At 32.8% G+C, this 26,216-nt stretch overlaps 4 protein-coding genes and 2 long non-coding RNA genes across 8 annotated transcripts in view; 2 read left to right on the forward strand and 4 right to left on the reverse strand.

Annotated features, from left to right (window-relative positions):
- Window positions 1-26,216, forward strand: part of LOC140060475 (serine/threonine-protein kinase Nek9-like) — a 33,037-nt gene that overhangs the window by 4,505 nt on the left and 2,316 nt on the right. Inside the window, exons 1-19 of one of the 3 annotated variants that reach the window (XM_072106707.1) lie at window positions 11,948-12,084; window positions 14,218-14,395; window positions 15,100-15,155; window positions 15,315-15,385; window positions 15,709-15,814; window positions 18,962-19,011; window positions 19,800-19,881; window positions 19,978-20,088; window positions 20,212-20,276; window positions 20,439-20,547; window positions 20,976-21,113; window positions 21,261-21,405; window positions 22,330-22,530; window positions 22,826-22,872; window positions 22,993-23,154; window positions 23,276-23,384; window positions 24,402-24,563; window positions 25,308-25,478; window positions 26,033-26,101. In XM_072106707.1, the coding sequence (XP_071962808.1) occupies window positions 12,016-12,084; window positions 14,218-14,395; window positions 15,100-15,155; window positions 15,315-15,385; window positions 15,709-15,814; window positions 18,962-19,011; window positions 19,800-19,881; window positions 19,978-20,088; window positions 20,212-20,276; window positions 20,439-20,547; window positions 20,976-21,113; window positions 21,261-21,405; window positions 22,330-22,530; window positions 22,826-22,872; window positions 22,993-23,154; window positions 23,276-23,384; window positions 24,402-24,563; window positions 25,308-25,478; window positions 26,033-26,101 (2,101 nt within the window). In that variant the 5' untranslated portion in view covers window positions 11,948-12,015. Of the gene's footprint in view, window positions 1-11,947; window positions 12,085-14,217; window positions 14,396-15,099; window positions 15,156-15,314; window positions 15,386-15,708; window positions 15,815-18,070; window positions 18,254-18,961; window positions 19,012-19,799; window positions 19,882-19,977; window positions 20,089-20,211; window positions 20,277-20,438; window positions 20,548-20,975; window positions 21,114-21,260; window positions 21,406-22,329; window positions 22,531-22,825; window positions 22,873-22,992; window positions 23,155-23,275; window positions 23,385-24,401; window positions 24,564-25,307; window positions 25,479-26,032; window positions 26,102-26,216 lie in introns of those variants that run through there. The other 2 variants (XM_072106708.1, XM_072106709.1) reach the window with 2 other exon arrangements.
- Window positions 57-5,436, reverse strand: LOC140060480 (uncharacterized). Its single transcript, XM_072106715.1, has 4 exons — window positions 5,279-5,436; window positions 2,312-2,474; window positions 1,623-1,762; window positions 57-1,145 (listed from the first exon to the last, which is right to left on the reverse strand). Exons 1-4 carry the CDS (start codon window positions 5,343-5,345, stop codon window positions 895-897), a joined length of 621 nt encoding a protein of 206 aa, XP_071962816.1. The 5' UTR covers window positions 5,346-5,436; the 3' UTR covers window positions 57-894.
- LOC140060182 (uncharacterized) lies at window positions 7,609-9,034 on the reverse strand. The gene is made up of 3 exons (XR_011847291.1): window positions 8,946-9,034; window positions 8,367-8,428; window positions 7,609-8,237 (listed from the first exon to the last, which is right to left on the reverse strand). It is a non-coding gene; the product is annotated as an uncharacterized lncRNA (long non-coding RNA).
- On the forward strand, window positions 9,145-10,967 carry LOC140060183 (uncharacterized). Its single transcript, XR_011847292.1, has 3 exons — window positions 9,145-9,280; window positions 9,757-9,816; window positions 10,543-10,967. It is a non-coding gene; the product is annotated as an uncharacterized lncRNA (long non-coding RNA).
- LOC140060846 (kappa-type opioid receptor-like) lies at window positions 16,166-17,358 on the reverse strand. The gene has a single exon (XM_072107204.1). The coding sequence runs from the start codon at window positions 17,168-17,170 to the stop codon at window positions 16,226-16,228; it is 945 nt and encodes a 314-aa protein (XP_071963305.1). The 5' UTR covers window positions 17,171-17,358; the 3' UTR covers window positions 16,166-16,225.
- LOC140060847 (QRFP-like peptide receptor) lies at window positions 17,504-18,394 on the reverse strand. The gene has a single exon (XM_072107207.1). The coding sequence runs from the start codon at window positions 18,392-18,394 to the stop codon at window positions 17,504-17,506; it is 891 nt and encodes a 296-aa protein (XP_071963308.1).

Genomic DNA, 26,216 nt, shown 5'->3' on the forward strand with positions numbered 1-26,216 from the left:
CGCCCTCTGGAGTTATCGAAGTCGCTTATTCAGTATTTTATATTAAAGTGTTATGAATTGAATTCAGAGAAATTGAGACAATAAATTTATGAAAATGGAATGAATTCTCGCCAAGTCATCTAATTTACGTCAACTCATACCTCCATGGTCAACTCAAAAACAAAAAGGTAGTACTAAAAACATATCAAGAGCCAGAGAAATCAAAATAACAGTCATTAAAGTAAATACATTTTTTACTTGAAACAAATATCTAATATTGCTTTTTCTATGTAAAAAGTTGGCAAGTACCTAGAACGAATAAACTACACAAAATGCTATAAAAATAGTTTACGCTTCACTGAGTACTGTAAATACACATAACATAATCTTTTACAATACATACCATTATTGTATTGCAATATAGAGATCAATAAAATACTAATATTTACAGGTTAAGCTTAATATGGGATCCAAGGTTCTTTATTTTCTCAACTAACTGAAAGCCTAGAACATTTGCATAATTCATGAACATCAATGATATGTTATTTCTTTCTTTGACTTTGTCTTCAACTATGGTGAATTTTAATTTATTTTTTTTCTATATTTAATTAAGTAATTTGTAAAGTCTTATTACTATAAAGTTCATGAAAAGTGGAATGTAGTTATTTTAAATTTCTGTTATTTCATTTTGAGAAAACTATATAAAAATACAATGGTATATAATGCAACACAATATAGTGTAATATTTAAACTTGAGTATAAAGGATATGAACATTTTATATTTATTGTTAAATGTGCCTATAGTGCCAAAGTTAAACTAATGTTATTTTATACATTCCAACTAGCCATCTTGCTATGATCATTCAAATTGTGACAGACTTGCATCTTATGTCATGATGTAATTGGTTGAAAAGCTTAAATTGGGTGTGTTTTTTGGTCAACAGCAGCAGTATAGGCAGGGGCTGGTGGGTACGCAGCTCCTGGTGGGGGTGGGTACGCAGCTCCTTGTGGGGGTGGGTACGCAGCTCCTGCTGGGGGTGGATATGCACCTCCTGGGGGTGGATAAGCACCGCCTGGAGGTGGGTATGCACCTCCTTGTGGTGGATAAGCACCTCCAGGGTGAGTGTAAGCTTGTTGTACCACAACTTGACCTTGTTGCTGAGGAACTGTGAAAAAATAAAAACAGCAATTTAAAATTTACTTATAATATTATAATAAAGTAGTACATATAGCTGACGATTAAATAATTAAAAATTTTGCTTATTAGCCGTAACTTGTTTTACTAATGGCATATATACAAACCATGCTTTGTCTAGAAATAAAATTCCAGCATAATGTATTGTTAAATAAGCCTGTTTTTGAAAAACTGATTTTAATATCTCCCAATTACTTCCTCCGGAAAGTGAAAGCAAATAACATATACATGCTTCATTGAAATACATCAGTGTATCCAATTTCTAAAGCCCTGTCTACACTAACAAACTTTATGTGATGTGCCCATATATGGCCATGATGATGTCATATTTGGGCACATCACACATATTTTTTTTAAATTAGTTTGATAGTGTACAGACAGTAGTGACAGAGCTTAAAATGATTTTTATTGGATAAATTGCTTTATTAAGAAAGATGAGATAACTTACCAGTGGTGACAACCGTTCTCGTTCTTGGTTTGGTGGCGCAAACACAGCCGCAAACACAACATGCAATAATGCCACCAACAATACCAACCACGATCAGGATACTGATGACAATTGCTGCAATGACAGCTGAACTGATGGCACTACAACCAAAAAACAAACCATACAAATTAGTAATTAGCAACCAGGACTAAAAACTAAGCCAGGTTCATATGGCTCTCTTGCCAGGCTACACTCAATCAGCAGATATTGTACTCATGTTAATTCTCAACCAAACATGGGCTACAAGAGTGCGGAGATAAGGTGATTAATACTTCTAAGTTTTAAAATCATCCATCATCCGTGGCATGTTTGCAAAACCAACAGCTATGTCACAATAGTGATAGTACTGATATTAACATTCAGAAAATGAAATACAGTCATGCATGACATCTGAATACGTTATATTAATGAATAAATGACGGCAATGCTGCTCCCTCAACAGAATTTAATCATCCCTGTTTGTGTAAAATACTGTCAGTGGCATATAAACTCAGGAGGCGATTGCTCCTGGTTTAGCATTCCTAAAAGACTCTACAATACTGGGTAGTTGATAGGACTGCTCATTCTTGGGGCTACTTGCTCTGGGCCACTGGGGTTAGCCAGTGAATGCTCATAGCCATATGCCACTGATGTAGGCCTACTGTACTTACTCTACAATATCATTGTAACTTTGATAGGCATCATAATCACAGCAGTAATAGTATCCTGATTCACCACAGCAGTAACTCTCGTCATTGTCAAAGTCAAAGCTGAAAGTGTTTGGACATGTTAGCTCTGTGTAACCATTATCATCTTTGCAGAAATCTGCATTTACTGTTTAAAAAAAATATATAATTAATGAGAAATCTCAATTTTTTACATCTGATTTCAGAAGGTCCAGTTTTATGATTTAGGAGAAATTTAATTCTTACAATATGTAATTCTTACTAAAAGTTAAGCTTAATTAAGATGGTCAACTACAGTTAACTCCCAATACCGGACACCTTTAGGTTTGCCAAATATGTCAAGTTTTCTGGAATATCTGGAACCGTCTACCTTTACTTTAGAAAAATGTCCTCAAAGAAACACTTTAATTTTAAGCTTAAACTTTATCTACTAGAAAAAAATGATTTGTAAATAATGTTATACTATTATATTTAAACTTATTTATTAATTTAACCTTACAATCAATTGTGTTAATAATTAAAGCATTTACTTAAAGGCCAAAACTCAAGTAGCAAAAGCGGATTTTTTATGAAGTTAAATTTTTTATGTTATGTTATGAGACTGAGATTGACAAATAAAGTATTTACACACTAGGAATGTGTTTTTAATGGTAAAAAGAAATTTGAGACATTATGGTCCTCAAGAAAAAAACTGGTATTAGGAGAGTTTCTGGCTTTCAGATTCGGGTATTGGGAGAGTTGACTATACTGTATATTAAAAATGATAGGACTTGTTCTGTAGAAATTAGTGACTGGAAAAAAACTCTAAACTCTATATAGGATTCCACAGGATTTCTTTAGGTACACAGATAGAATATTTGTAACTACTCCATTTCAGACTGCAATTCAGTCACATGATGAAGGAAAAGGGCGATTTAACATAGCTACTAGTCAATAACAAAAGATAAATACACAAAGTGAAAATCAATACTAGAACACACATTGTATGGTGTTTTCATACAATATAGACCTTGATAATGCTGCTCTATCATCTATACCTACATACAATGGGACTTACATAAGAAAAGAATAACATACCATGACATAGTATTTATTATTTATGCACAAATACAAAACATAGATCATAAAAATGGTTAAAGACCCATTTCCTACAATTGTTGATGTCTTGTAAAAGTATTATTACATATTATATTAAACATTAAACCAGCTAGTTATAGGCCTAGCCTGGCATCTAGTTGCTGCATTAATTGTCTTTCTAGAATCTGTTAACACAAATTGTTGAAAATCCGATATTTTCGCTGAAAAGTTACGATTCTTTCATTGTTTTGCCTTCACAGTTGATTGAAAGTTGGTCAGTCGCAGAAGAATCACAATATCAATCCGCTCGCAATGCATGTTGGGATTTATAATACTGTATATGAATTGGATTCAACTTATTTTTACACTTTTAACCATTTAAAAGACAGAAAAAGTTAGTAATAGGACCATGTAGTATTTATTTTATATTAAATGTAGTTTGGACTTTAAATCATGTTGCCTTATCATATGCAAGAGCTTTAAAAAGCATTAAGCATATGTAGGTCCTACATGCCTTTGCTTTCAATTCCACTGCTAGAAATGTAAATAAAATCAGTCTTCCAAGCTTCTGAAAATTGGGGAAATTCAAAAAGGTCCTTTAAAAATTATTATTTACCTTAAAATACATAATTTAAAAACATAATCCCAATTAATTTTTTGCTAATTTTAACCATTTATTTTGTCATTTTATAAGTGAAATAAGTAGTTTTTGTTTGTTGGTTTTTTTTTAGGAAGTCACTACATTTATTACATGTATAGTTTTGTGGTTTTTTATATTTATAGACAAAAGAAAGCTCCACTTTCTATTGACTACAATGGGTATACAAGCAGGTGAAAACAATCTGGTTTTACAGTAGCTTTACAGATTGCAATTCAATATGATTCACACTTTTTTAGACAAAGAATGCTTTTATGAACGTTTTTCCGTTGTCAAATCATTTTTTTTCTGCTCTATTGTTATAGTTTATATTACAGGGGTTTTTTTTCAGGAAAATTTTTTTTTTTTTTTTTTTTTTTTAACCATATTTAATGAGGGTGATCCATCCAGCTATTGCTGATCATTAGGCACCCTCAGAGGTTCACAAGCCAAACAATACACAAGATGCTCTACATAAAGTCTTATTACAAGTCTTTGGGAGTGGAGTAATTTGGTCCTTAGAAAAAATCCCGACATGTGATGGGACTTGAACCCAGGACCCTTGGAGTGGAGGCCAAGCATCATAACCACCAATCCACAACTCCACTCTAAATAATAATGTTTGTTCTATCCAATTTTTGGTCAAAATGAATAACTATAAAATATGTGAATAAATGTCATTAAAAATTCATATTCAACAGAAACATTTTAATATTGAAACAAATTATTTTTTCCAGGGGGATTAATTCAAATTTACATAAATCAATGACAGTAGGCCTTACTGTAACAGTATAATTAGGTATAAATTGTTGTATTAAACAGTCTAACCATAAATGGATATGAACTCTTTTTTGGTTTTTTTTTGGTTAACAACCACCATTCAGTAGAGTGACTAACTTCCATATTCATACGAGTAAATACATATTGGAAATAGTTTGCCAACCGAAGTCGTCATTTCTGAAACCACCAACACATTTAAAAACTGATTCAGATTCGTTGCAGAGGTGAAAAAGACACCCCTCTAAACTTACCCATGTATATATCTAAACCAAGGAGTATTTTACAACTCCTCCCTGTCTAAAAACAGCTATATAGGCCTACTATTACTATTAGCTGGGCAGTACGCCACCAGGGATCTTAGGAAGGTGTTGTAATTACAACTAAATTTAATCTAATTAAAAAACTCCCTGCATCAATTACTCGAAACTAACATCTAAATTGTAACCAGTACAACTTACCAAAGTTAATACCAATAATAACAAGCAGGCATAAGATCGAAGAAGTGCTCTTCAAAACGACTCCCATTTTGCTTATCAACCGTTCAGCCGATTACTGAAAATTATCGATCATAATCACACTGTCACTGTGTCTTTTTGACGCGTCGTCACGGTTAGATGGAATTTACCCGGATATATTTGAGAGTACAATGACCATGCAGTGACGTCATCTATCAATCAATAACTTATTTTTAAAAAATACGAGTATTCTATTCAATCTCTGACACACTGACTACCGTAGCTATGGCCGCAGGATGGTGTGGGTTTTAATCAAGTTTATTCATCCATGGTTTAAAAATGTATTGTCCCCCAAAAATATGAAAAATGATAATTAAATCAGACTTTAATAAATACTGTAATATGTTATTTTGTAGTTTTAATAAAGTTAATCACTTCAGTAGAAAAAAACGAAAACAAATAATGTTTTCACTTATAAAATGACAAAATAAATTTGACAATTTGACAATCTTTTGCTTTAAATTACAGTTTTTTCAGGTAAAGACAGTGGAACCGTAATTACGTAGCCATAACATCGGCAGGGGTTCGAGGCTCACTCACTCCATGGTTCTGGTAGAACGAGTCTTCTCGGATAAGGACTATAAACCGTAGGTCCAGTGTACACATCTAGCTCGTGTGCACTTTAAAGAACGTAGTACATCTTTCGAGACGAGTAGGGGGTTACCCCGGTGTATTAGTACATCACACTGATCACCAACTGGGCCCTCTGGGAGACCAGTCTTTGACTGAAGAGGTTACCCAGTATATATAAATATAAATTTCAATTCAATTCAGTTCAATACATTTTTTTTCGATCCAATTTGGTCAAATCAAAGTGGAATTTGCGGTCAAAATGTTATTAAGAATTATTTTTTCAGGGGGACAAAATATCTTTAGTAATGAATTTATAATAGTAATAATAGTTTTTTTCAAATATGAATTAGATGTTTTGCCAAAATATTGGGATATTTTATCTACCAAAATCGCGGAATAAAACTACTCTCTTTTACATTTTGGTATATTTTAGGCCGTGTTTTTCGCACCCAAAAATTAATTTTAATTTTGGTGGCTTTGGAAACACGGCCTGTAGGTAAAAAAACCTTTTTTTAAAATAAAAATACTCTGATCTGGGCCTATTGGCATGATTGTTCGTCTTTAAACTGTTAAGATGAATCCGGCTGTATTGTTGGGTCGATTGCAATAAAAGGTAACTCACTGTTAGCGACTCGACTGTTCAGAAATAATGACTCAGTAGCCCGTGCTGCCTTAATAATGTGGTTATATCAATTGAATTCGCATGATGGGATGAGTAAGTATAATAAAAGCCTAATAAAAGTACTATGAACAATTCTAAAACAAAAAAATGTTTTCAAGATTAATAAAATTCGGAACTATTTACAGCCATTGCTTTTATGCACTAAGAATTCCTTCACTTTGAAATATCTGTAAGCTAACAAATGAACACATTTTAATGGTTTTTGTTATCTTTTTTGCTACTTTTAATTAAATTGTAGTCTATTTTTGATTTTTTTTTTTTTTTTTTTTTTTGCTGGTGATTCTTATTATTTACAAATTTCGCGGATTCTAACTCGAATCTACCAGGGATCGGTATAAAAATTATTTAATATTTTTATACCTCCCTGGGCCTACCAAGCATTGATATCAATGACCATGGCGTTTTACTAACTGAGCTAGCCGTGATTTACGAAAATCATTCTATTCAAAGGATAGGTGTAATTTAAATTAATTAAAACTTCAACGGAACAGGTGTGAAAGACCCTTAGCCTAATTAATTGCCAAAACTGCAATAGGGTTGGTGAAATCTGTCCATAATAGGTTACTTTTCTGTCCATAATAGGGGACTTTCTGTCCATAATAGGGACTAGAGGGCGCTGTTGTTTGTCCATAATAGGTAACTTTCATAATTGGCTGTCCAAAATAGGCGACTTTTTGTCCACAATAGGCGAGTTTATTGGAGTAGTGCGCCATCCATTGTGTTGTCCATAATAGGTGATTTTTTTGGCGTACTCGTACATACGTAGTTTATTTCGCGAGTAGAAGTAATAGTATTATTAGTTAATACTAATTTGCTTTCTCTTCAGACTTCGAGGCTACCTAGGCCTAGCTAGTAGGAGGCCTAGGTAGGTATGTCAAGAAAAATTTCAAATTTATTTGATTTTAACCAAACTATTTTTTTATAATTCTATTTAAAAAATGGAATTCAACAAAGTTTAAATGAACAAAATCGGTCAACTATTTTTTTTTATACGATTTCTTTTAATAATCAAATTCGGTGATAAATTGTATATACAAAATATACAAAATTTTGTGACCTTTCTTTTACTTCTGAAAATATAAAGTCATAACTTTTTTGTTTGTAATTCTTTTTTAATTCTTTTTTCACACCAGTTGAATATCAAACTGATAACATCAAACACAATACATTCATCTGTATATCAAGATGATTTAGAAAAAAAATGTAGTTAAACTTTACCCCCTCCCCAATAATAGAAATACTGGAACCATAGACATAGCATATTTTAACACATAAAATCATTTGAAATTTGTTATTCACACAGGTTGAATGACAAGATCATGTATCTACACTGTACATTAAGATGAATTAAAAATAAATTATATTTAAACGTTACCCCCCTCCCGCAAAATAGATATTTGAACCATAAACATAGCATATTTTAACACATAAAAATCATTTGAATTTTTTTTCACACAGGTTAATTGGCAAGATCATGTAACTATACTGTACATCAAGATGAATTAGAAATAAATGATTTAAAACTTTATCCCCCTCCCAGAAGATACAGGAAACAATTATATACAGTACTGCTTTATTGCGTTAATAAATCGCCTTTCACTTTTACTGGTAGCATTCTCTTCTCTTTTTTATGTGTTCCTGACATTTCTATAAAAAAATAAAATATAATCATAACTATAACATTTTTCAAAACATACAAAATCAAGTTTAAACAATAAATAAATATTGCATTTAAATAAAATTCTATATTACTTTCAATTAATAGAATGGTCTTACCAGACAAATTGTTGAAATAATAGTTGGATGTCTTGATTCTTTAAATTAAAGTCTGATATCTACTGTAAATAAAGCAAAATAAAAAGTTAAAATAAAACAAAAGCTGATTATTCCTTATACTATTGAAATCATCCAATGGCAGACCACCATTATGGTCACGTGGCATATATCAGCCAATGACAGAATAGTACACCGCCATATGCAATTTCCAAAACCACACCAGTTATTTCAAATGGTGTTTTAATCTTAAATTATCTAATTAATTACATTGGAATCTAAACAAATATCGTATAAAATAATAATAATTAATATTTATATTTGACATTTTAGTCACAAATCTGGCTATAGTACGTCGATTTCATAAAAAATATGGCATTTTTAATCTGCTTTAACATGCACTATTCATTGAATATAGTGTATTGAACAACATCCATTCTCAACCCCCAGCTCTGAAGTTGGGTTATTTGTTGTGGGCTAAACTGTGATTGATTAACGATCAATTTTCTTCAAACTTAGTAGGAATACTGTTTATATTATAAAGAAAAATACAGGATATTTTTTGAAAAAGACAATACTTACGAAATGTGTAAAATTAATGCGTTTTTCCAATGCTAAAATTAACTTGTGTACCACGTCGCGATCGCTTTTCTAAAAATGTTGTTTTTTTGACAAAAATAAACTTTGACCTGTTCACTATGTAAACAAGTTCAAAGGTTAGTGAAATTCAGCCAATAAGCATTTTAAATTAATTTTTTAAATCAAGCACCTATATGAAGACGAAAAAAACAGGAACGAGTTTCCCGACGAAACCCACAGTGTGTGACGTCACGTATCTTGACATACCTAGCCTAGGCCTAATTAGTAGGCCTACCTTACAGCAGGGAAGGAATACAAATGACATGGGCTCATATTAGGTAGATAGGTTTCCTACTACAAACAACTAGGCCTATCCTCATTATCTGTTTTTTTATTATTTTATTTTTTTAATATGAATATTTTACAGACTAGGGCCTAGGCTAGGCCTACTCGTAACTATACTGCCTAACTGCAGGTCAGGTCTGGCGGACTAGTCACTATACAGTCTTTTACTAATACCACTGCCACCACCGCCCACTACTATACTTTGAAGACCGAAATCAGCTACTACTAGCCTAGTCTACTAGACCTATTGGTAGTTTGTCTTCAAATCACAGACATCTAGATTGCTAGATTGACCTATTTAAATTTTTGTTTTTTTAAATTATTTTTTGAATGAATGAGTCTTATCCAGACAGTTCGGACAGTTAGTAGGTTGGCAGTATAGTAGAGCCAGAGCTATTGTTACTGTATGTTATTAATTATGTCATCTATTTAAATCTCAATTTTTCCATATTTTTTGCATGTATCAAAGATTGTGTACAGTGTATCTTCTGATCAATGTTATAGTACAGTAGCATGGACATTAACCAGGGTAAGTAACAGATAGGCCCAACTTACAATTGAAGAATAATACTTTACATACAACCCACTAGGCCTACATCTTTTAGGACATTTTTCAATATGACCAAGATACTGTAAAATCCCAAGAAGAAACCTATTTAGAAAAAGTATTTGTTTGCAAAAGTAATCTTCGGAAAAGAAGGATACAATTTAGTCAAACATTTTTAGAGAGACAAACTGAATTTTATCAGTACCGTAGTAGAAAAACTGACAATACATGAAAATTAATTTTTAACATTCTGATTTGAAATATTCTATTCATTTGAATTGCTAAGAAATTAAAAGTAGATATTTTTTTTTTCATTCATTATAAACATTACAATCACAGTACAAAGAATAGATAAATCCACTAACAAATTCATGCAGAAAATATTTCAAAATTTAATTGAATGTTATATTATTAAAGCATTCATTCAATAAAGCATTTGTCTTTAAAACATTTAATATCAGTTTTCATATAGTGAGTATGGTAATAATTGACTCTAACAACTGGTATAAACTTAAATTTAGTAAAACAATCCTACATATCTTTTTTTAAATGCAATAAAATATTTAAACATAACTGTTTCCCACCATACTGTTTCCCACCATACAACATGAAAATTTGTCTCAGCATTACTAAGATTGAAGTTACTTGCATTATAAAATACTTAAACATTATTATAGTATTTAAATGCTTCCTTTTTTTTTATTATAGGCATACAGATGTTTGATATTCTGCTCATATACAGTATGCTGCTCAAAAGAAAAAGTACATCACTTCAACATATTATTTTTGATCATAATCATCGATCAATAATTATACTGTAGTAATAAACATAATAATTATGGTGCATTTTATTTATCCTTGCTATTTTTTAAATTGTAGTTTAACCATGTTTTTACACTTTTAAAATTAATATAATTCAGTATTTTTTTAATGTGATTTAGATTTTGAATAAACTGTTCTGAATACAGAACAAAGGTGTTGCTTGTACACTGCGTGTATGTAAACTTGATTTATTGTCGTATTTCTTATTATTAAACATTAAAATTGATTCATTTAATTAAACAATATAATAAATGGATGAGATGTGCTGCTGTTGATACACTTTAGACTGGGATGGTTTGTCATTGAGCTATGTGGATCCAGAATTTTGAAATAGGGGAGGACCTAAAATGACGAAATGAAGTGCTGAACTGTGATGTCTTTTTCAATATTAAATTGATTTTTATTATTACTGTTAACAAAACAAAATAAGTCCAAAGAAAAAAAAAATACAACAATTACATTGAAACACCAATGCATTTATAAAAATAACAGTTTACATTTTCATTATCTTAAAAAAATAAAACTTTATCAATATTATCATTAGAGTATTATGGGGTATTTTTTATTTTTGTAAAAGAACGTGTGGGTTTGGTGATTTATTTAAACTTGCAATAGTATGGTAAGTTGCGTAATGTCTGTCCGTACTATCAAACCTAAAATGAAGTTCAAATTAAATTATTTGTTGCTGAATAAATTTCACATTTCATTATTATTAGTGGACAATAACAAATGGACTAGGCCTAGGCCTAGGCTAGTAGTACTAGTAGGCCTATAGAGGTAGCCTAACTAACAGGACTAGCCTAGCTAGGCCTAGGCTAGAAAGACTTAAATATTTATATACTAATTAGGCCTCCTAGGTAGCCTCGAAGTCTGAACAGAAAGCAAATTAGTATTACTTCTACTCGCGAAATAAACTACGTATGTACGAGTACGCCAAAAAAATCACCTATTATGGACAACACAATGGATGGCGCACTACTCCAATAAACTCGCCTATTGTGGACAAAAAGTCACCTATTTTGGACAGCCAATTATGAAAGTCACCTATTATGGACAAACAACATCGCCCTCTAGTCCCTATTATGGACAGAAAGTAACCTATTATGGACAGAAAAGTAACCTATTATGGACAGATTTCACCAACCCCGCTCCAAAACTGCCTGCCGCGCCTTTGAGTTTACCACCACGCAAGAGGGCGGCATTTATATTATACGTCTTTTTTTTTCTCGGGAACCGGAAGTACCGCATGGCGTGTGTGCAACGCGACGGTAAACAACAACAATGGCATCCAGCTCATGTTTTGGAGGTGATGGTTCTTCAACAAACGAAGGAGCTGTTTATGATTGTTTTCAGCAAGCCATGTACACGCCAATACGTGTACTCGGTAAAGGTGCATTTGGAGAAGCTGTATTATATAGAAAAACAGAGGTAGTAGATTGATTTTATCTCTAAAATAGTGCCAGATAGCTAGAGTAGTAGTAGCAGTCTCCACTTTTCACACTGTACTGATTGACAGATGATCGGGGCCAGATGTGATGGGGCTCTTATAAAGACGGGTACCAAGGCATGCGGATGTTATGCGCGATTTGAACGATTTGCGCAATTTGAAATTGCGCAAAAAAATCCTTGCGCAATTTGAAATTGCGCAAAGAATTCTTGCGCAATTTAAAATTGCGCAAAGATTTTTTTGCGCAATTTCAAATTGCGCAATCAACTTGCGCAATTTCAAATTGCGCAAGAAAATCTTTGCGCAATTTTAAATTGCGCTGCACAATTTGTAAATTGCGCAAGATAGTTCTTGCGCAATATGACACCTTTGCGCAATTTGAAAACGAACTGTAAATTTTCAAATTGCGCAACAAAATTCTACCAGACAATCGGTATTATAATAATTTATTGGAAACTAAATAACTCAAAATAAAACATAATAAATGCGAAGATAACATGTGTATAATAAATACATAACATTTATTATTACAATTAAATAATATTATCACTGTAACTTGAAATAAATCAAAATAAATGTAAAAATTAAGTTTTTAATATTAGTTTAAGCTAGGCCATGTAACCTAGTCAGTATCAGTAGTCCAGACCCTAGCTAGGCTAGAGTAGTATAGCCGGCCGCCCGCGCCGCGCCCGCCTGGTGGAACACCACCGCTTCGTTTTCCTTCGTCGGTATGCTAACTTATAACAATATTTGCACTACTAAAATAAGGAAATGCGATATTTATCTTTAATTTTGAATCATTCTTAGAAATTACTATAAAAATATGGGTGTGCATGATTTCACAATCTGTCGAAAAACCTTGCGCAATTTGCAGATTACTTGCGCAATTTAATACGTTGCTTGCGCAATTTGAAACACATGTTTCAATTCAAATTGCGCAAGGATTTTTTTTGCGCAATTTCAAATTGCGCAAATCGTTCAAATCGCGCATAACACGGACACTCTCGGGCCCAACTTTGTAGATGTTCGGGTTCAACTGTGTGGACGTTCGGGCCCAATATAATTAGACGATGGGGGCCATTATGAAATAAAGAGAAGACGATTGGGTCCACGAAAACGAATTTTATATAATAATTGTTCACCATAAAAATATTATTGTATTCACCCATGATTCACCCCGTTTTATTTATAAAAGTGCAACAGATATACTCATCACCTATCTGGGAACTTCCTTCCCGCTTGGGGAAAATCCAATGTAATAATTATAATCCTCTGGTAAACAATATTGTACTGCTAAGCCGTATGATATCCTTCTAACCACGGCAAACTCCGTGGCTAACTGCCCCGATTTCTGGTCTGCCCCAACCGTCCGCGCATGGAACTCAATTTAAATTTCTCTCTCTTCCAAACAATTGCAATAGTAGACACAGATATACAGTTACCAAATGACAAAATGTGGTGTTTTTTTTAGCTTACGCCACCTTTATTAATCTAATAATTGTTCATTATTTAACATTTTTAGTGTCTATATCACGCTAAAAGTGAGGTTTTATTGTTGGAAATGCTATTAAAACTTTCTATATATCATATTTCATTAAATTAACAATTTAAATGGTAGGTCTTGGTATTACTGTAGGAGGACCTCGAGCGATGACAGCGGTACTCTACTGTAGCCTATAATGCTTACTGGGTATTCTACTATAATACTACAGTACTGCCTGCGGCTTATATGGGTACTTTTATTTATAGAACAACTAAAGTCAAAACCAACTAGCCTACCAAAACATTATTTTAAGTTAGAGGCTATCTTGTATCAGTATCCGACACCAACCTTATTATCGGAGCATCTTTTATTCATGTCATTCATGTTATTTAAATGGTAAAAAATATATAATATATTACATAAAAAGGTAATTAGCTATGCTGATGGTGATAACTGGTTGAGCCACCGTGAACAGTAAATAACCCAAATAGGCAGGGTTAATCAAACAGACCTTTTTTACTTATCTTTAAGTACAATTCAAGGGTAACGTGGCTTTAATTACCATCGTTTTCGCTTATCATTGCTAACTAAGAGTGTATACTATATTCATCATACCAGTTTTATATTTCAGGAAAATTGTTTGGTTGTTTGGAAAGAGGTGAACTTAAAAAGATGTCCCTCAAAGGAACGGCACGGTGCACAGAATGAGATTGACATACTGTCCATGCTGAACCATGCAAACATTGTCACCTATTACAATCACTTTCTGGATGCAGAGACTCTGTTTATTGAAATGGAATATGCCAATGGTAAAATATTGAAGCTTGCTTTACACTATCTAGAATGCAATGCAAGGACACATGTATATCTTTGCATTACATCCTACAGTAGTGGAAATGTCACACGAAAATCGGTCTTGGCGAAAATTGTTCTGGCAGACCAGTTTTGGCTGCCAAAATCGGTCTGGGGGGGCCATTTATGGCTGCCAAAACCTGTCAGGCCGGACAGGGCCAATTTTAGCTGCCAAAACTGGTCTGACCTGGATAAATTTGCTATGGCCAGTAGGAATGTTTTTAGCTGCCAAATATGGTCCTGTCTTACAAATATATGGTGCGCAAACTTAGTTGTAATGTATATATCATTAAAAAAAACCATTTTTTTATAGTATTTACCCAACGAGATAACTTACTTATAATATCATGAGATATTTTTCTAGCCATAAACAACATAAAACATGTCGTAGGCCTAGTAATTTTATTAACATTGACAGAAGAAAAACCCAGATTAATTTTGCCAGTGGCAGACTGCTTTTGGCCACAAATTTAGAGCCAAATCTGGTTTGGCACTGGACCATATTTGTCAAACAGGAACCATACAGTAGATATAATAAACTAACTGTCTTATTATATGGAGACAACAATGAACCAAGAATGATAAATACAAAATCAATGGTATAAAAGAAATGTACTAATAATATTATTAATAATAATTATACTTTACATTTTGTTTTTAGGTGGAACACTTTATGAAAAAATCAACAACCAAAATGGCCAACTTTTTGCAGAGGAAGTAAGTAAAACATTAGTATTTTGACAACAATATAGTAAGTACAGTATACATCTTAGCTACAAAGCTGCTATGGAAATGTTACCATAATTCTGTACTCTAGACTAGACATACTATACAACTTGATATTTTATTGCTAGATTTCTCTTGTTTTTTTTTCAGGTTGTTATATGGTATTTCTTTCAACTAGCCTCAGCCTTGAGCCACATTCATGAATATGGCATTTTGCATAGGTATTTATGATATGAACGCATGTTGTTACTTTTTAAAAACTCTTTTTTAATTTTTTTTAATCATTTTATTAATATAAGGTTTTTAGACGCATGCAACGCGACTGCAGCCATGTATATGGCCTTGTTAAAAACGAATCTGGTTTCAATTCAAACTAAATAAATTGTTTTTATCCTAATCTTTTTAGATAGACATTGACTTGATGATATGATGTAATGAATGATTAGTAATACTATCAATAACAATGTCCATTTTTCCTTAAAGCAACTTAGGTGGTTGTAAGTAAACATTTAACCTTTACTAAATTTGTTCTGATTTTAAAAAGAGATATCAAGACTTTGAACATATTCCTGACCAAATCAGGCCTGATAAAACTTGGAGATTTTGGAATATCCAAACTGCTTGAAACTGAAAATGAAATGGCTGAATCTGTAAGTACCATTTTTTCACCCCAATTGACAGAAAGCCTCTCAGCAGATATTTTGCAAAAGTAGTAGTACAGTAGTTAATCAAATTTATTTAAATAAAAGTGTTCTCAATAAACACCTGCATTGTACAATTATCTATCTACACAAAATAGATTAAATACAAAATTGAACATTTATTTATTGCAGAGCAAACAGTAAAAAAGCAAGTTGTTGCAAGTTATTGAAATATTTTAAGGTTAACAACTTTGTAACTATTTACATACGCATATTATATTATGTAACGGTTATTTCTTTTCTATTAGATGAAAAAATTTATAAAAATGCACATTATTGTAATATTTTTTGTCTGTTTTTTTTTTACTGTGCTTGAACTTTGTACAGCCTGAATTAATAGTCTACATTGTATACGATTTTCTATTGTTTGTTACTTGTGTCCCCGCTTTCCTGCGTAAAATCAACAGAGCGTGACCGTATTTGCATAGGAGTCATAATGTTATACAAACGTGGGAAATATCTTTGTACCCCTTCCTTGAAATCGTTATATTGGAACGTGTATATTATAGGATTTACACACATGTTGATCAGTGTTATGAAAGTAGTGATGTAGATAGCTTTTCCAGTAGCATGTATTTTTCCGCTGAGTGTACTGATCATAAAAGCAATTATATCTGGAATCCAACAAATAGCGTAAATTACACTAACGACAACCAGTGTTTTTATTATACTTATTTGTTTGTCACTTAATGCAGAGGATAAATCTTCACCAACTGGTCTTCGAAGCAATCGAAAAATCTTGACATAAACAAAAATCATGGTTGTGATTGGTATCAGCAGGATGTAAACAAACGCGAGAATACCGGTCGCCTCCTTGACTCCATTTTTAGGCCATGTGAGGGTGCACTTTCCATCTTTAACTGTATGTGCTATGAGCCACAACATCTGTATTCCAAAACCACAAATCCATGGAATTAACAAAATTAGCAATAATTTCTTCCTTGCTTTTTCCTTGAGGATGCCATATTTTACTGGATGAATTACAGAAATATAGCGATCAATTGTAAGTACAACTAAATTACCAGTTGATGCATATATGCTGGACCAGAAGAGGTATTTGCTCGACCAAATTTTGCAGATTAAGTCAGCTCCAAACTCTGAATTCGGAAGATGAGTCATTATTTTAGGATCGAGAAAAAGACAAAGTGAGAGAAGAGATGTCACCAAATCTATTATGGATTGATGAAAAATCAGGAGGTTCGTTGAACTCTTCCAGTTCTTCAAATGTAGTATAATAAAAATTGCAAATCCATTTATCAAACAGCCAAAAGAACTGACAATACAGTAAAAAATTCTAATTTCCATCTTCTTACAAAATTATGGATCAAATAAGTTTCTTCCTACAAAGTTATGGAGCGATACCAGTTTCAGCTGACAGAATCCAGGAGTGATCTAGTTAGTTTCATCATTATTTAACACGCTGAAATTTAATTAGTTATTTACTTTCACTCCTGATCTTACTGTACATTTATGTTCATAAATACATAAAGACTCGAGTTACAAATAGTTAGACATAAATTCCACCTTCTCATCATAATTTATACATAAAAATGATAAGATTTGATGGATGACAGCTGTTCCAACATGCAGTATCAGTGTAATGGAAATAAATGGGGTGGGGGCGGGGAGATGCTGATATTAAGAAAACATTTTGAATAAAAATGGCAATGTCTTAGGCACTCCTGTTATAAAATCAATATACTTGAAAGTGTAGATAATGGGGTTTATGCCACTGTTAGTCATTGCCATGATGATAGTAATCTGATGCAATGTTCCTTTGTAAACGATAATTGTGTTATCTATTGAAATAAGGACATACGCCAATTGGTTTGGTGTCCAGCAGATAATGTACGTCACACTAACCATCACCAATGTCTTTATTATGTTTAAGCGTCTTGGTGATATCGTGCTTCTTATGCTGGATAACCCATCTCCAACCTCGCTGCGAAGTGCGTGGAATATCTTGACATAAACAAATATCATTATGGTAATTGGTATTATGAGGATGTAAAATAAATCCATTATGCCCATAGTCACCTCAAATGTATAGTTTTGCCAACTTAAAATGCACTCCCCATCTTTAACCATGTGAGATGCTAGCCAAATGAGTGTAAATCCAAATCCGCTTAGCCAAGGAATTAGTAAAACAATTAATTTCATGCTAACTTTTTCCTTCATGACATTGTATTTTAACGGATAGACGACAGCAAAATAGCGATAAACAGTAAGCACTACAAGATTGGAGGTTGATGTATGAACGCTTGACCAGAGCAAGTATTTGCATGACCAAAACTTGCAGACAAAATCAGCTGCGAATTCAGATTCTGGCAGTCGAGTTGTTATATTCGGGTCAAGAAATTGACAGAGGGTCAACAACGATGATAAAAGGTCTATGATAGACTGGTTTATAATAAGAAGATTGGTTGTTTTAAACCTGTTTGGCAAATAAAATAAAATATACAATGCAAAAGTGTTTGTTAAACAGCCAAAACAACCAACAATACCGTACAATGGTGTAGTAGATGCCATCGTTCAATTCGTGCAAACATGACAAAATGATGCATGATAAAACTAAAAATAAAAACAAGATTTGTTTTAAAAACTGAAAGTTTAGTTTTAATTAAAAGATCACTGTTTTTTTTGTAAAACCAAAAAAAAATTATGTAATTTAACATGCAATCTACAAAGAGACTGACATACATAATTAATATCAACGTACTGTTGCTTGAAATATTATGTGTCTCTGAAAAAAAAAAATGTACCAATGGTACTTACCAACAGCACAAAACTTTTTGATCAAGTCTCAGTTGAGAGTTGAGACTATAGAGTGGAGTTAAAAGAGTCACAAGTTACAAGTCTGACACTAGGTCAGGATTGAACTCTGGACCTTGGAATTAGAAGGCAAGCATGTTAACCACCAAGCTACAACTCAGAAAAATATTAAAATTGATTTTGATAAATAAAAATAGAAATTTTTGTTTACCAAATTTGCAATTATTTCCAGACACGGTTTCTTTTAGCTCAGTGTAGCAAGAGGCATAATCAATATTTGAATGTTGTTTTTTTAAATTTTTAATTTATTTTGCCTTGTTACAGGTGGTTGGAACTCCTTATTATATGTCACCTGAACTTTGCAAAGGACAGCAGTAAGTGTAGAGTAAACAAAAAGTTCCCAGGGGCTACTTTATAACAAAAAGTTCCCAGGGGCTACTTTATAACAAAAAGTTCCCAGGGGCTACTTTATAACAAAAAATTCCCAGGGGCTACTTTATAACAAAAATTTCCCAGGGGCTACTTTATAACAAAAAGTTCCCAGGGGCTACTTTATAACAAAAAATTCCCAGGGGCTACTTTATAACAAAAAGTTCCCAGGAGCTACTTTATAACAAAAAGTTCCCAGGAGCTACTTTATAACAAAAAGTTCCCAGGGGCTACTTTATAACAAAAAGTTCCCAGGAGCTACTTTATAACAAAAAGTTCCCAGGGGCTACTTTATAACAAAAAGTTCGCAGGGGTTACTTTATAACGAAACATTTAGAAAGTCTAGTTTTAGTTTCTCATCTGCTTGTCCATTCATCTCATCACTGCCAAAGTCTCATAGCAAAACTTAGTTTAGAGTGCTTGTGTTTACTTTGTTATTCCATTGTTGGTTGTATGAAGGAAACGATACATTAAAAAACAAATGAACAGTAACATTTTGACTGGAAAAACAAAGCCAAAAGGACGCGAAAAACACCAAAAATAATTTCATTTCGTAATGTCATTTGCAATTGCATATATAATATACATAGAAAGTGAAGATAGAAATATGAAATAGAAAGATGTTGATTCCTGTATTTCAAATTAACTTTTTAGACAAATATTCTAATAATATTCATTTTTAGCATGTATGTCAAATTTACTCTGGAATTGTGTAAAATGTTTTTTTGTTTAGGTACAACGCAAAGAGTGACATATGGGCCGTGGGATGCGTCTTATATGAATTACTGACTCTGAAAAAGACTTTTGATGCCAGCGTGAGTGATTTAAAACATTTTATAAAATTAAACAAACTGGAAGATGCATCTTATCTTTTCTGCTTTATACTATTACTTTCTTATATTTATTTTTAGAACGCTTTAAAGTTGGTGTGGGGAATTGTAAAAAACGACATCAATATTGATGAGATAAGCAAGGTATTTTCTGAAGCTATGAAAGGCTTGGTTTGTCAACTCCTAGAAAAGGTATCAAATTTCATAATTATATTAGTGAATAACAAACTAATTAGGTTGTTTTGACTGGACGTATTGCGTTTAATCCAAGTGTAGGATTTCTTTTGATACTCATTTTCTCTTGTTTAAATTTAGGAACCAGATAAGAGACCAACTGCAGAGCAGATATTGTCTCTCCCAATTCTAAGAACACTTGGAAAGTAAGATTAATTTTGTTCTATTCTGCATTTATTAATTATTATATTATTATTATACAGTACCATATTACATGCCATGCCATTTTGTTAAACTTATTATTTAAAAAAATGTTAACAATGTCAACATAAAAATCTGAATGAAAAATATTTGTTATTATATTCTAGAGAAATGGAGGACAAAGTTTGGCAGTTGAACTCATCAGCACGCCAGGCTAGACTTTCAAGTTGCTCAGCAACTGAAGCCACGCCCATTGTTACTTCAAAGATTAGTGAGGTTGGTTTAATATACCCGTATAGTTCATATAGATCATACAATAAAGGTTGTTTGCATTTTCTAAAAAGTTACATTTTTTTTGCCTAATGCCCTTTTTTCATATTTCTATTTATATATATATATTGTTTTGTAACAGGGGGTTTCTCCCTTTCCATTCTTTTCTTTTGATTATTTATGTTTTTGTGAATGGAAATAAAGAAACAAACAAACAAACATATAAACTATAATCATACAGGGATCTAGCGCAATTCCTGAAACCATGCTTTATCTATAGGTGAAAGTGACTATTTGGGATACATTAATGCTTTCCATATCTTCAAATGCACTAATTTTAAAATAGTACCATGGCAAGCTATGCTAATACTATTAGTCAGATAGTGCCGCATCAGAGTCAACATAAACTTCTATCTATGCTCTATTTCTTACAGGTGTATTATTGGGGAGGTGGAAGAATTACCCCCCATAAACTTGATCTCTTCAAGGCTGGGAATAGTGCTTTACAGGTAGCCTGTGGCCACTATCATTTTGCTGTTGTTACAGTTGAAAAAGAATTGTACACTTGGATGGTAAGAAAAGTATCTTGAAATGCATTATCTGTATTTTCTGAAATTCAATATCTTTCTAATTACTTGTTGTAGCCTGATACAGTGAAGTACACCCTCTTAAAAAATGAGTTTCCTGTGAATAAATCAAATAAATTTTAATATTTATAGAACACACAAGGAGGTCAGCAATCGGTGGCGCTGTTAGGTCACGGCGATAAAGCGGCCTACAAAGCACCCAAGAAGGTAGAAGCATTTCACGGCATGGCTGTTGCAAGCGTCTCCTGCGGAGAAGAGTTCACAGCATGTGTAACAGGTCAGATACAGGTTATTCATAGTGTTAGCAACAGGTCAGATACAGGTCAGATACAGGTCATTCATAGTGTTAGTAACAGGTCAGATACAGGTCATTCATAGTGTTAGCAACAGGTCAGATACAGGTCATTCATAGTGTTAGCAACAGGTCAGATACAGGTCATTCATAGTGTTAGTGTAACAGGTCAGATACAGGTCATTCATAGTGTTAGTAACAGGTCAGATACAGGTCATTCATAGTGTTAGTAACAGGTCAGATACAGGTCATTCATAGTGTTAGTAACAGGTCAGATACAGGTCATTCATAGTGTTAGTAACAGGTCAGATACAGGTCATTCATAGTGTTAGTAACAGGTCAGATACAGGTCATTCATAGTGTTAGTAACAGGTCAGATACAGGTCATTCATAGTGTTAGTAACAGGTCAGATACAGGTCATTCATAGTGTTAGCATATTTGTTTACTCGCTATTCACAATCAAAATACAGTCTGTTTGACATGATTTAACATGCCTTATTTTTTACTTAAATCTCTTTCAAATTTTAAACCAAAATAATGCTTTTAATTCACTACTGTTAATTCTATATAAATAGCTTCCAAAAACTAGACATGCTTGGCACACTAATCAATGGCTGATTTTCCATAATACATAATTCTACCATTTTTTTTGAATTGCCAATTTAGTTAAAGCCAGACGTCTCAAATCAAGCTGAAATTGAATGCAGTGATATCACAAATGTATCATTGATATGGATTGATCGCTTTATTATTAGGATCAGAATTCCAAACAAAAAAATCACACTAAAATAGGAATGAAAAAATAAAAGTGATATACGTGACATGTGCGTACAAAACCTGTCATTATTTATACACACTGCGCATATTAAAGTTTGTCTTTTGTTTCACACTTTGTAAATTGTGTATAGATGAGGGTGATGTGTACACTTTTGGTCTGGATTACTATGGCTGCATAGGATGTGACAATCAACATGGAGATGATGTCTCTTATCCAGTGCTTGTCAACTTCTTTCAGGGCAACCCAGTGCAACAAATATCATGTGGTCACAACCACGTTGTAGCTTTGACTAAAAGCGGAGAAGTTTTTTCATGGGGGTGTGGCGAATTTGGTAAGCGACAGTCTAAGCCTAGAATGAAACCTCTTGTTTTTTGGGGTTTTTTTTCTTGTTGTTTATTGTGTGTTTTATAATGATTTAAGAAAGTCCTGGATATCAACTGGGATAAATGGAAGGGTTAACCTCTAAAATACAGTATAACCAAAATCATTAATATACTGTAGTAATAGCGGTTTAATTGAAACCTGGTTTTAAACATTCTGTATACAGTATTTACTACAACAAAATTAGGATTGTGTAAAGTTCTTACCTTATTTGTTGACCTATTGCTTATATCTTGATATTTCAGGTCGGCTTGGACTTGGAAATGAAGATGACTATTCAAGTCCGCAAAAAGTAGGTTTAATTTATGAGTACATTTTAAATTACAGTATAAAAATGATTACATTTTCCTTTGCATCAGTATTTCTTTTTTTATGTTTTTTTTCCTCAACATTGATGGCTGTTTATTCACAGGTACCAATACGAGGCCATCGTATGATTAAGTCAGTGTGTGCTGGGTCAGATGGTACATTTTTTCTGACAATTAATGGACGTGTACTGGCTTGTGGAAGTAATGAACACAACAAGCTTGGATTCAACACGGTTACTGCTGGTTTGAGGAAACGACAAGTAAAGGTATGGATAGGATGGAATTTTCTTTTTTGTTTATCAAATCGATTGAAAAGTACTAAAAACTGTACTTACAACGTTTCCAAAAAAATGGTTTTGTCTGATGATTATTATTTTATTGTTATAGGAGTGTTATGATATTCCATGCCAGTATTTTGCTAGCATTGTTAAACCTTTAACCCGATACCATGTGACACAAGTGTCTGCTGGCGAAACACATTCTGCTGTCATTGATGGTCAGTACGCAACGTTTTTTATTTCATTTTACTTTTTTGGAAACAGACGTCCATAGTTACAAAATCAATTGCATAAATAATTTAAATAAAAAAAACAGACACAAAAAAAAACATCGATATCAGATCATCTCAGGATCTCCATCATTTTGTTATTTTTTATTTATTTATTTATTACCATCTTTACTGAGGGTAGCCTATCCAGTTCCAATAGAACTGATCATTTAGGGCCCTCGATAAAACATACATACAGTACAGCACATAAAATATTAAATATTCAAATGACATAATATAGGCCTATATATATATATACATGTATACATTGATTATATAAAATTCATATAGAAGTTAAAATCGTTGACAGATAAAATATATATATACACAGTACAAACAATATTAACTGGAAATAAATTCTTTAAGTTCACGTTTAAAGGAAATAATATTAGTAGTAGGAATATTGTAGCATTCTTTTGCTGACATTCCAATGTGTTACCTATGAGTGAGTGTGTCCCGTATTCATTCTGAACGTAGGGGAATGAGCTGTTAGGAGCTCATTGTACTAAGCCTCGGCATTATGTGGTAGGGTGGCCAGTTCCTTTCCACACCGCCTTTTTTTCCCTAGTATTTTCAACCAGGTAGTCATTTACAGCTGAGTGGACTGGGAGTTGTCGGGAATTGAACCCGGGTCTATCTGTATGACAGTCAAGTGTCCTAATCACTCGGCTATCCTTCCTATAGAAGGATAATACCAGAACCCCCTATTTCAAAATGAATGAATATTTCACTGCGTTTTGAAAGTCATACAAGATGGCTTACATTCCCCTAAACAAGACCCACAACTTAAGTTTTGCTAGCGTTATTCAGACAGATACAGTTAATGTCTATAACTAATTATGTCAATGCTTGTATCTCCCTCCATAATTTATCAACAAGTATGAGCATTTCCCTTTACCTACCGTAGTCTTGTCCTGTGTTTGTCCTTTTTAGATTTACTTTTTTATCTATAACAATTTTTTGTAGAATTTGGACGCCTTTTAACCTTTGGCAGTAACAAATATGGACAGTTAGGAGTTGGGGATTTCAAGAAGAGGTCAACCATCTGTGAAATATCCCGTAGACTCGGAGGTAAAATGGTTGCTAGGGTCAGTTGCGGAAATGAGTTTACAGTGGTTTCAACATCTGGTAATAAATCATTTTTCAGTTGTCTTTATATTTATAGCATCATAGGTCCTGTCAAACGTAAATTGTAGATTTTCCATTTTACTTAATACATACTGTACTACAACGAAATTAGACACTCTGTTTTATTATTTTAATCAACCAACAACTAAAAATTTATTTTACTAATGAAAAACAAAAAGAAAAAGGTAATCAATAACCTGGTAAGATTTGCCCTTTTCGCATATAAAAAGAGAACTAATTATTTTGCTGTTACTACTACTTAAATGTTATAATATGTACTATTTTGTATTATTGTACGTGGGCCAGTGGCCTACATACTATTGAATAAATGAATGAATAAATACAATTTTTTTTTTAATTGATATATATGAGCGAGTCATATGGCCGAGCGGTTAAGGCAGGGGCGCCGTTTATCGTACCTAAAGAGCCAACAACAACATCGGCAAGGGTTCGAGGCCGACTCGCTCCTAGTTCTGGTGGTGGAACAAGTCTTCTCGGATAAGGACTATAAACCGTAGGTCCAGTGTACACAGTTATAACCTGTGTGTACTTTAAAGAACCCAGTTCATTATTCTAAAAAGAGTAGGGGGTTACCCCGGTGAACTGGTTCACACAATAGCTTCTGTATCAGGGGGATTACCACCTATCTGATAGGACAGTGATTAATTCACTATTGGTAATCCTTGGCCACATTGCCTAAAGACATAAAATAAAATAAAATAAAATATTCTTTGTTTGTTGCAGATAATCATATTTATTCGTTTGGTAATGCTAATAGCGGTCGTTTGGGCGTAAACATTGATGGCACAGCAACACAAAGAAACAATTCAATCCCGTCACCTAGGCCGATATTTGGTACCTTAAATGTTGCACCAGACTTATGTTGCCAGCACTGGCACACTATAATGATAGTGGGTAAGTAGTATAGTCGGCGGAGTCATAGCATAACTAGTTGGGTTTTGTTTTCAATGCTTAAAAAAAAGTCAGGAGGTTTCGATTTACAATGACCTACAGTATATTTATTTAAGTTTGCTTCATAAATAGAGTATTTTTTTTATCTGTTTTCTGTTTCATATCTTTAAGTGGCAACTTTCGTTGCTGTTGGTTTTGATGAAATAAAATTTTAAAAAAGTAGGAACTAGTTCTGTTTTTCAAGTTCAATAACATATATTCAATAAATAAAACAATAATTAAAATATTATATTTGAAATAACAGAAAAGAAAACAAAATAAAATGAAAAAAACAAATAAAAAATAAATAAAAAATCAAGATTAGAAGTGGGTACTTGTCTTATGTTGACCCTTGTGTAAAATCCATTGTGTGCATGCAGGACCATTGGGACAAGATCCCTCACTCTATTCCAAGACATAGTTTCAATGGTGGATTCTAGATCCAAACAATGCCCAACAAAACCCAATATACAGAGGTCGTAGGTCATCATCATTAATAATGATTTCTTTAATTTCAGAAAAAGTGTTGAACTCCAAAACATTACAGTCTCACAGATCATCCAGTCTGGGATCTGTAGCAAGTAAAAGTTAGTTTTTTACATTTTTATTGTGCTTCTGAAACAATTGTTTTAATTACTATTTAAATTTATTTTTGGGTAATTTTCAATTGAATAAACATATTTAATATAGAATTATCATACC

This window comes from Antedon mediterranea, chromosome 10 (genome assembly GCF_964355755.1).
Source record: "Antedon mediterranea chromosome 10, ecAntMedi1.1, whole genome shotgun sequence".
Classification (NCBI taxonomy): Eukaryota; Metazoa; Echinodermata; class Crinoidea; order Comatulida; family Antedonidae; genus Antedon; species Antedon mediterranea.

What these genes read in the sequence shown, in the direction of transcription:
- LOC140060846 (XM_072107204.1), bottom strand. Translation starts at nt 17,170, where the DNA reads ATGGAAATTAGAATTTTTTACTGTATTGTCAGTTCTTTTGGCTGTTTG.
- LOC140060480 (XM_072106715.1), bottom strand. Translation starts at nt 5,345, where the DNA reads ATGGGAGTCGTTTTGAAGAGCACTTCTTCGATCTTATGCCTGCTTGTT. An exon ending in TATTATTGGTATTAACTTTG is followed by an intron (nt 2,475 to 5,278) that starts GTAAGTTGTACT and finishes TTTTTTAAACAG; the next exon opens with TAAATGCAGATTTCTGCAAA. An exon ending in GAGAACGGTTGTCACCACTG is followed by an intron (nt 1,146 to 1,622) that starts GTAAGTTATCTC and finishes ATTTTTTCACAG; the next exon opens with TTCCTCAGCAACAAGGTCAA.
- LOC140060847 (XM_072107207.1), bottom strand. Translation starts at nt 18,394, where the DNA reads ATGGCATCTACTACACCATTGTACGGTATTGTTGGTTGTTTTGGCTGT.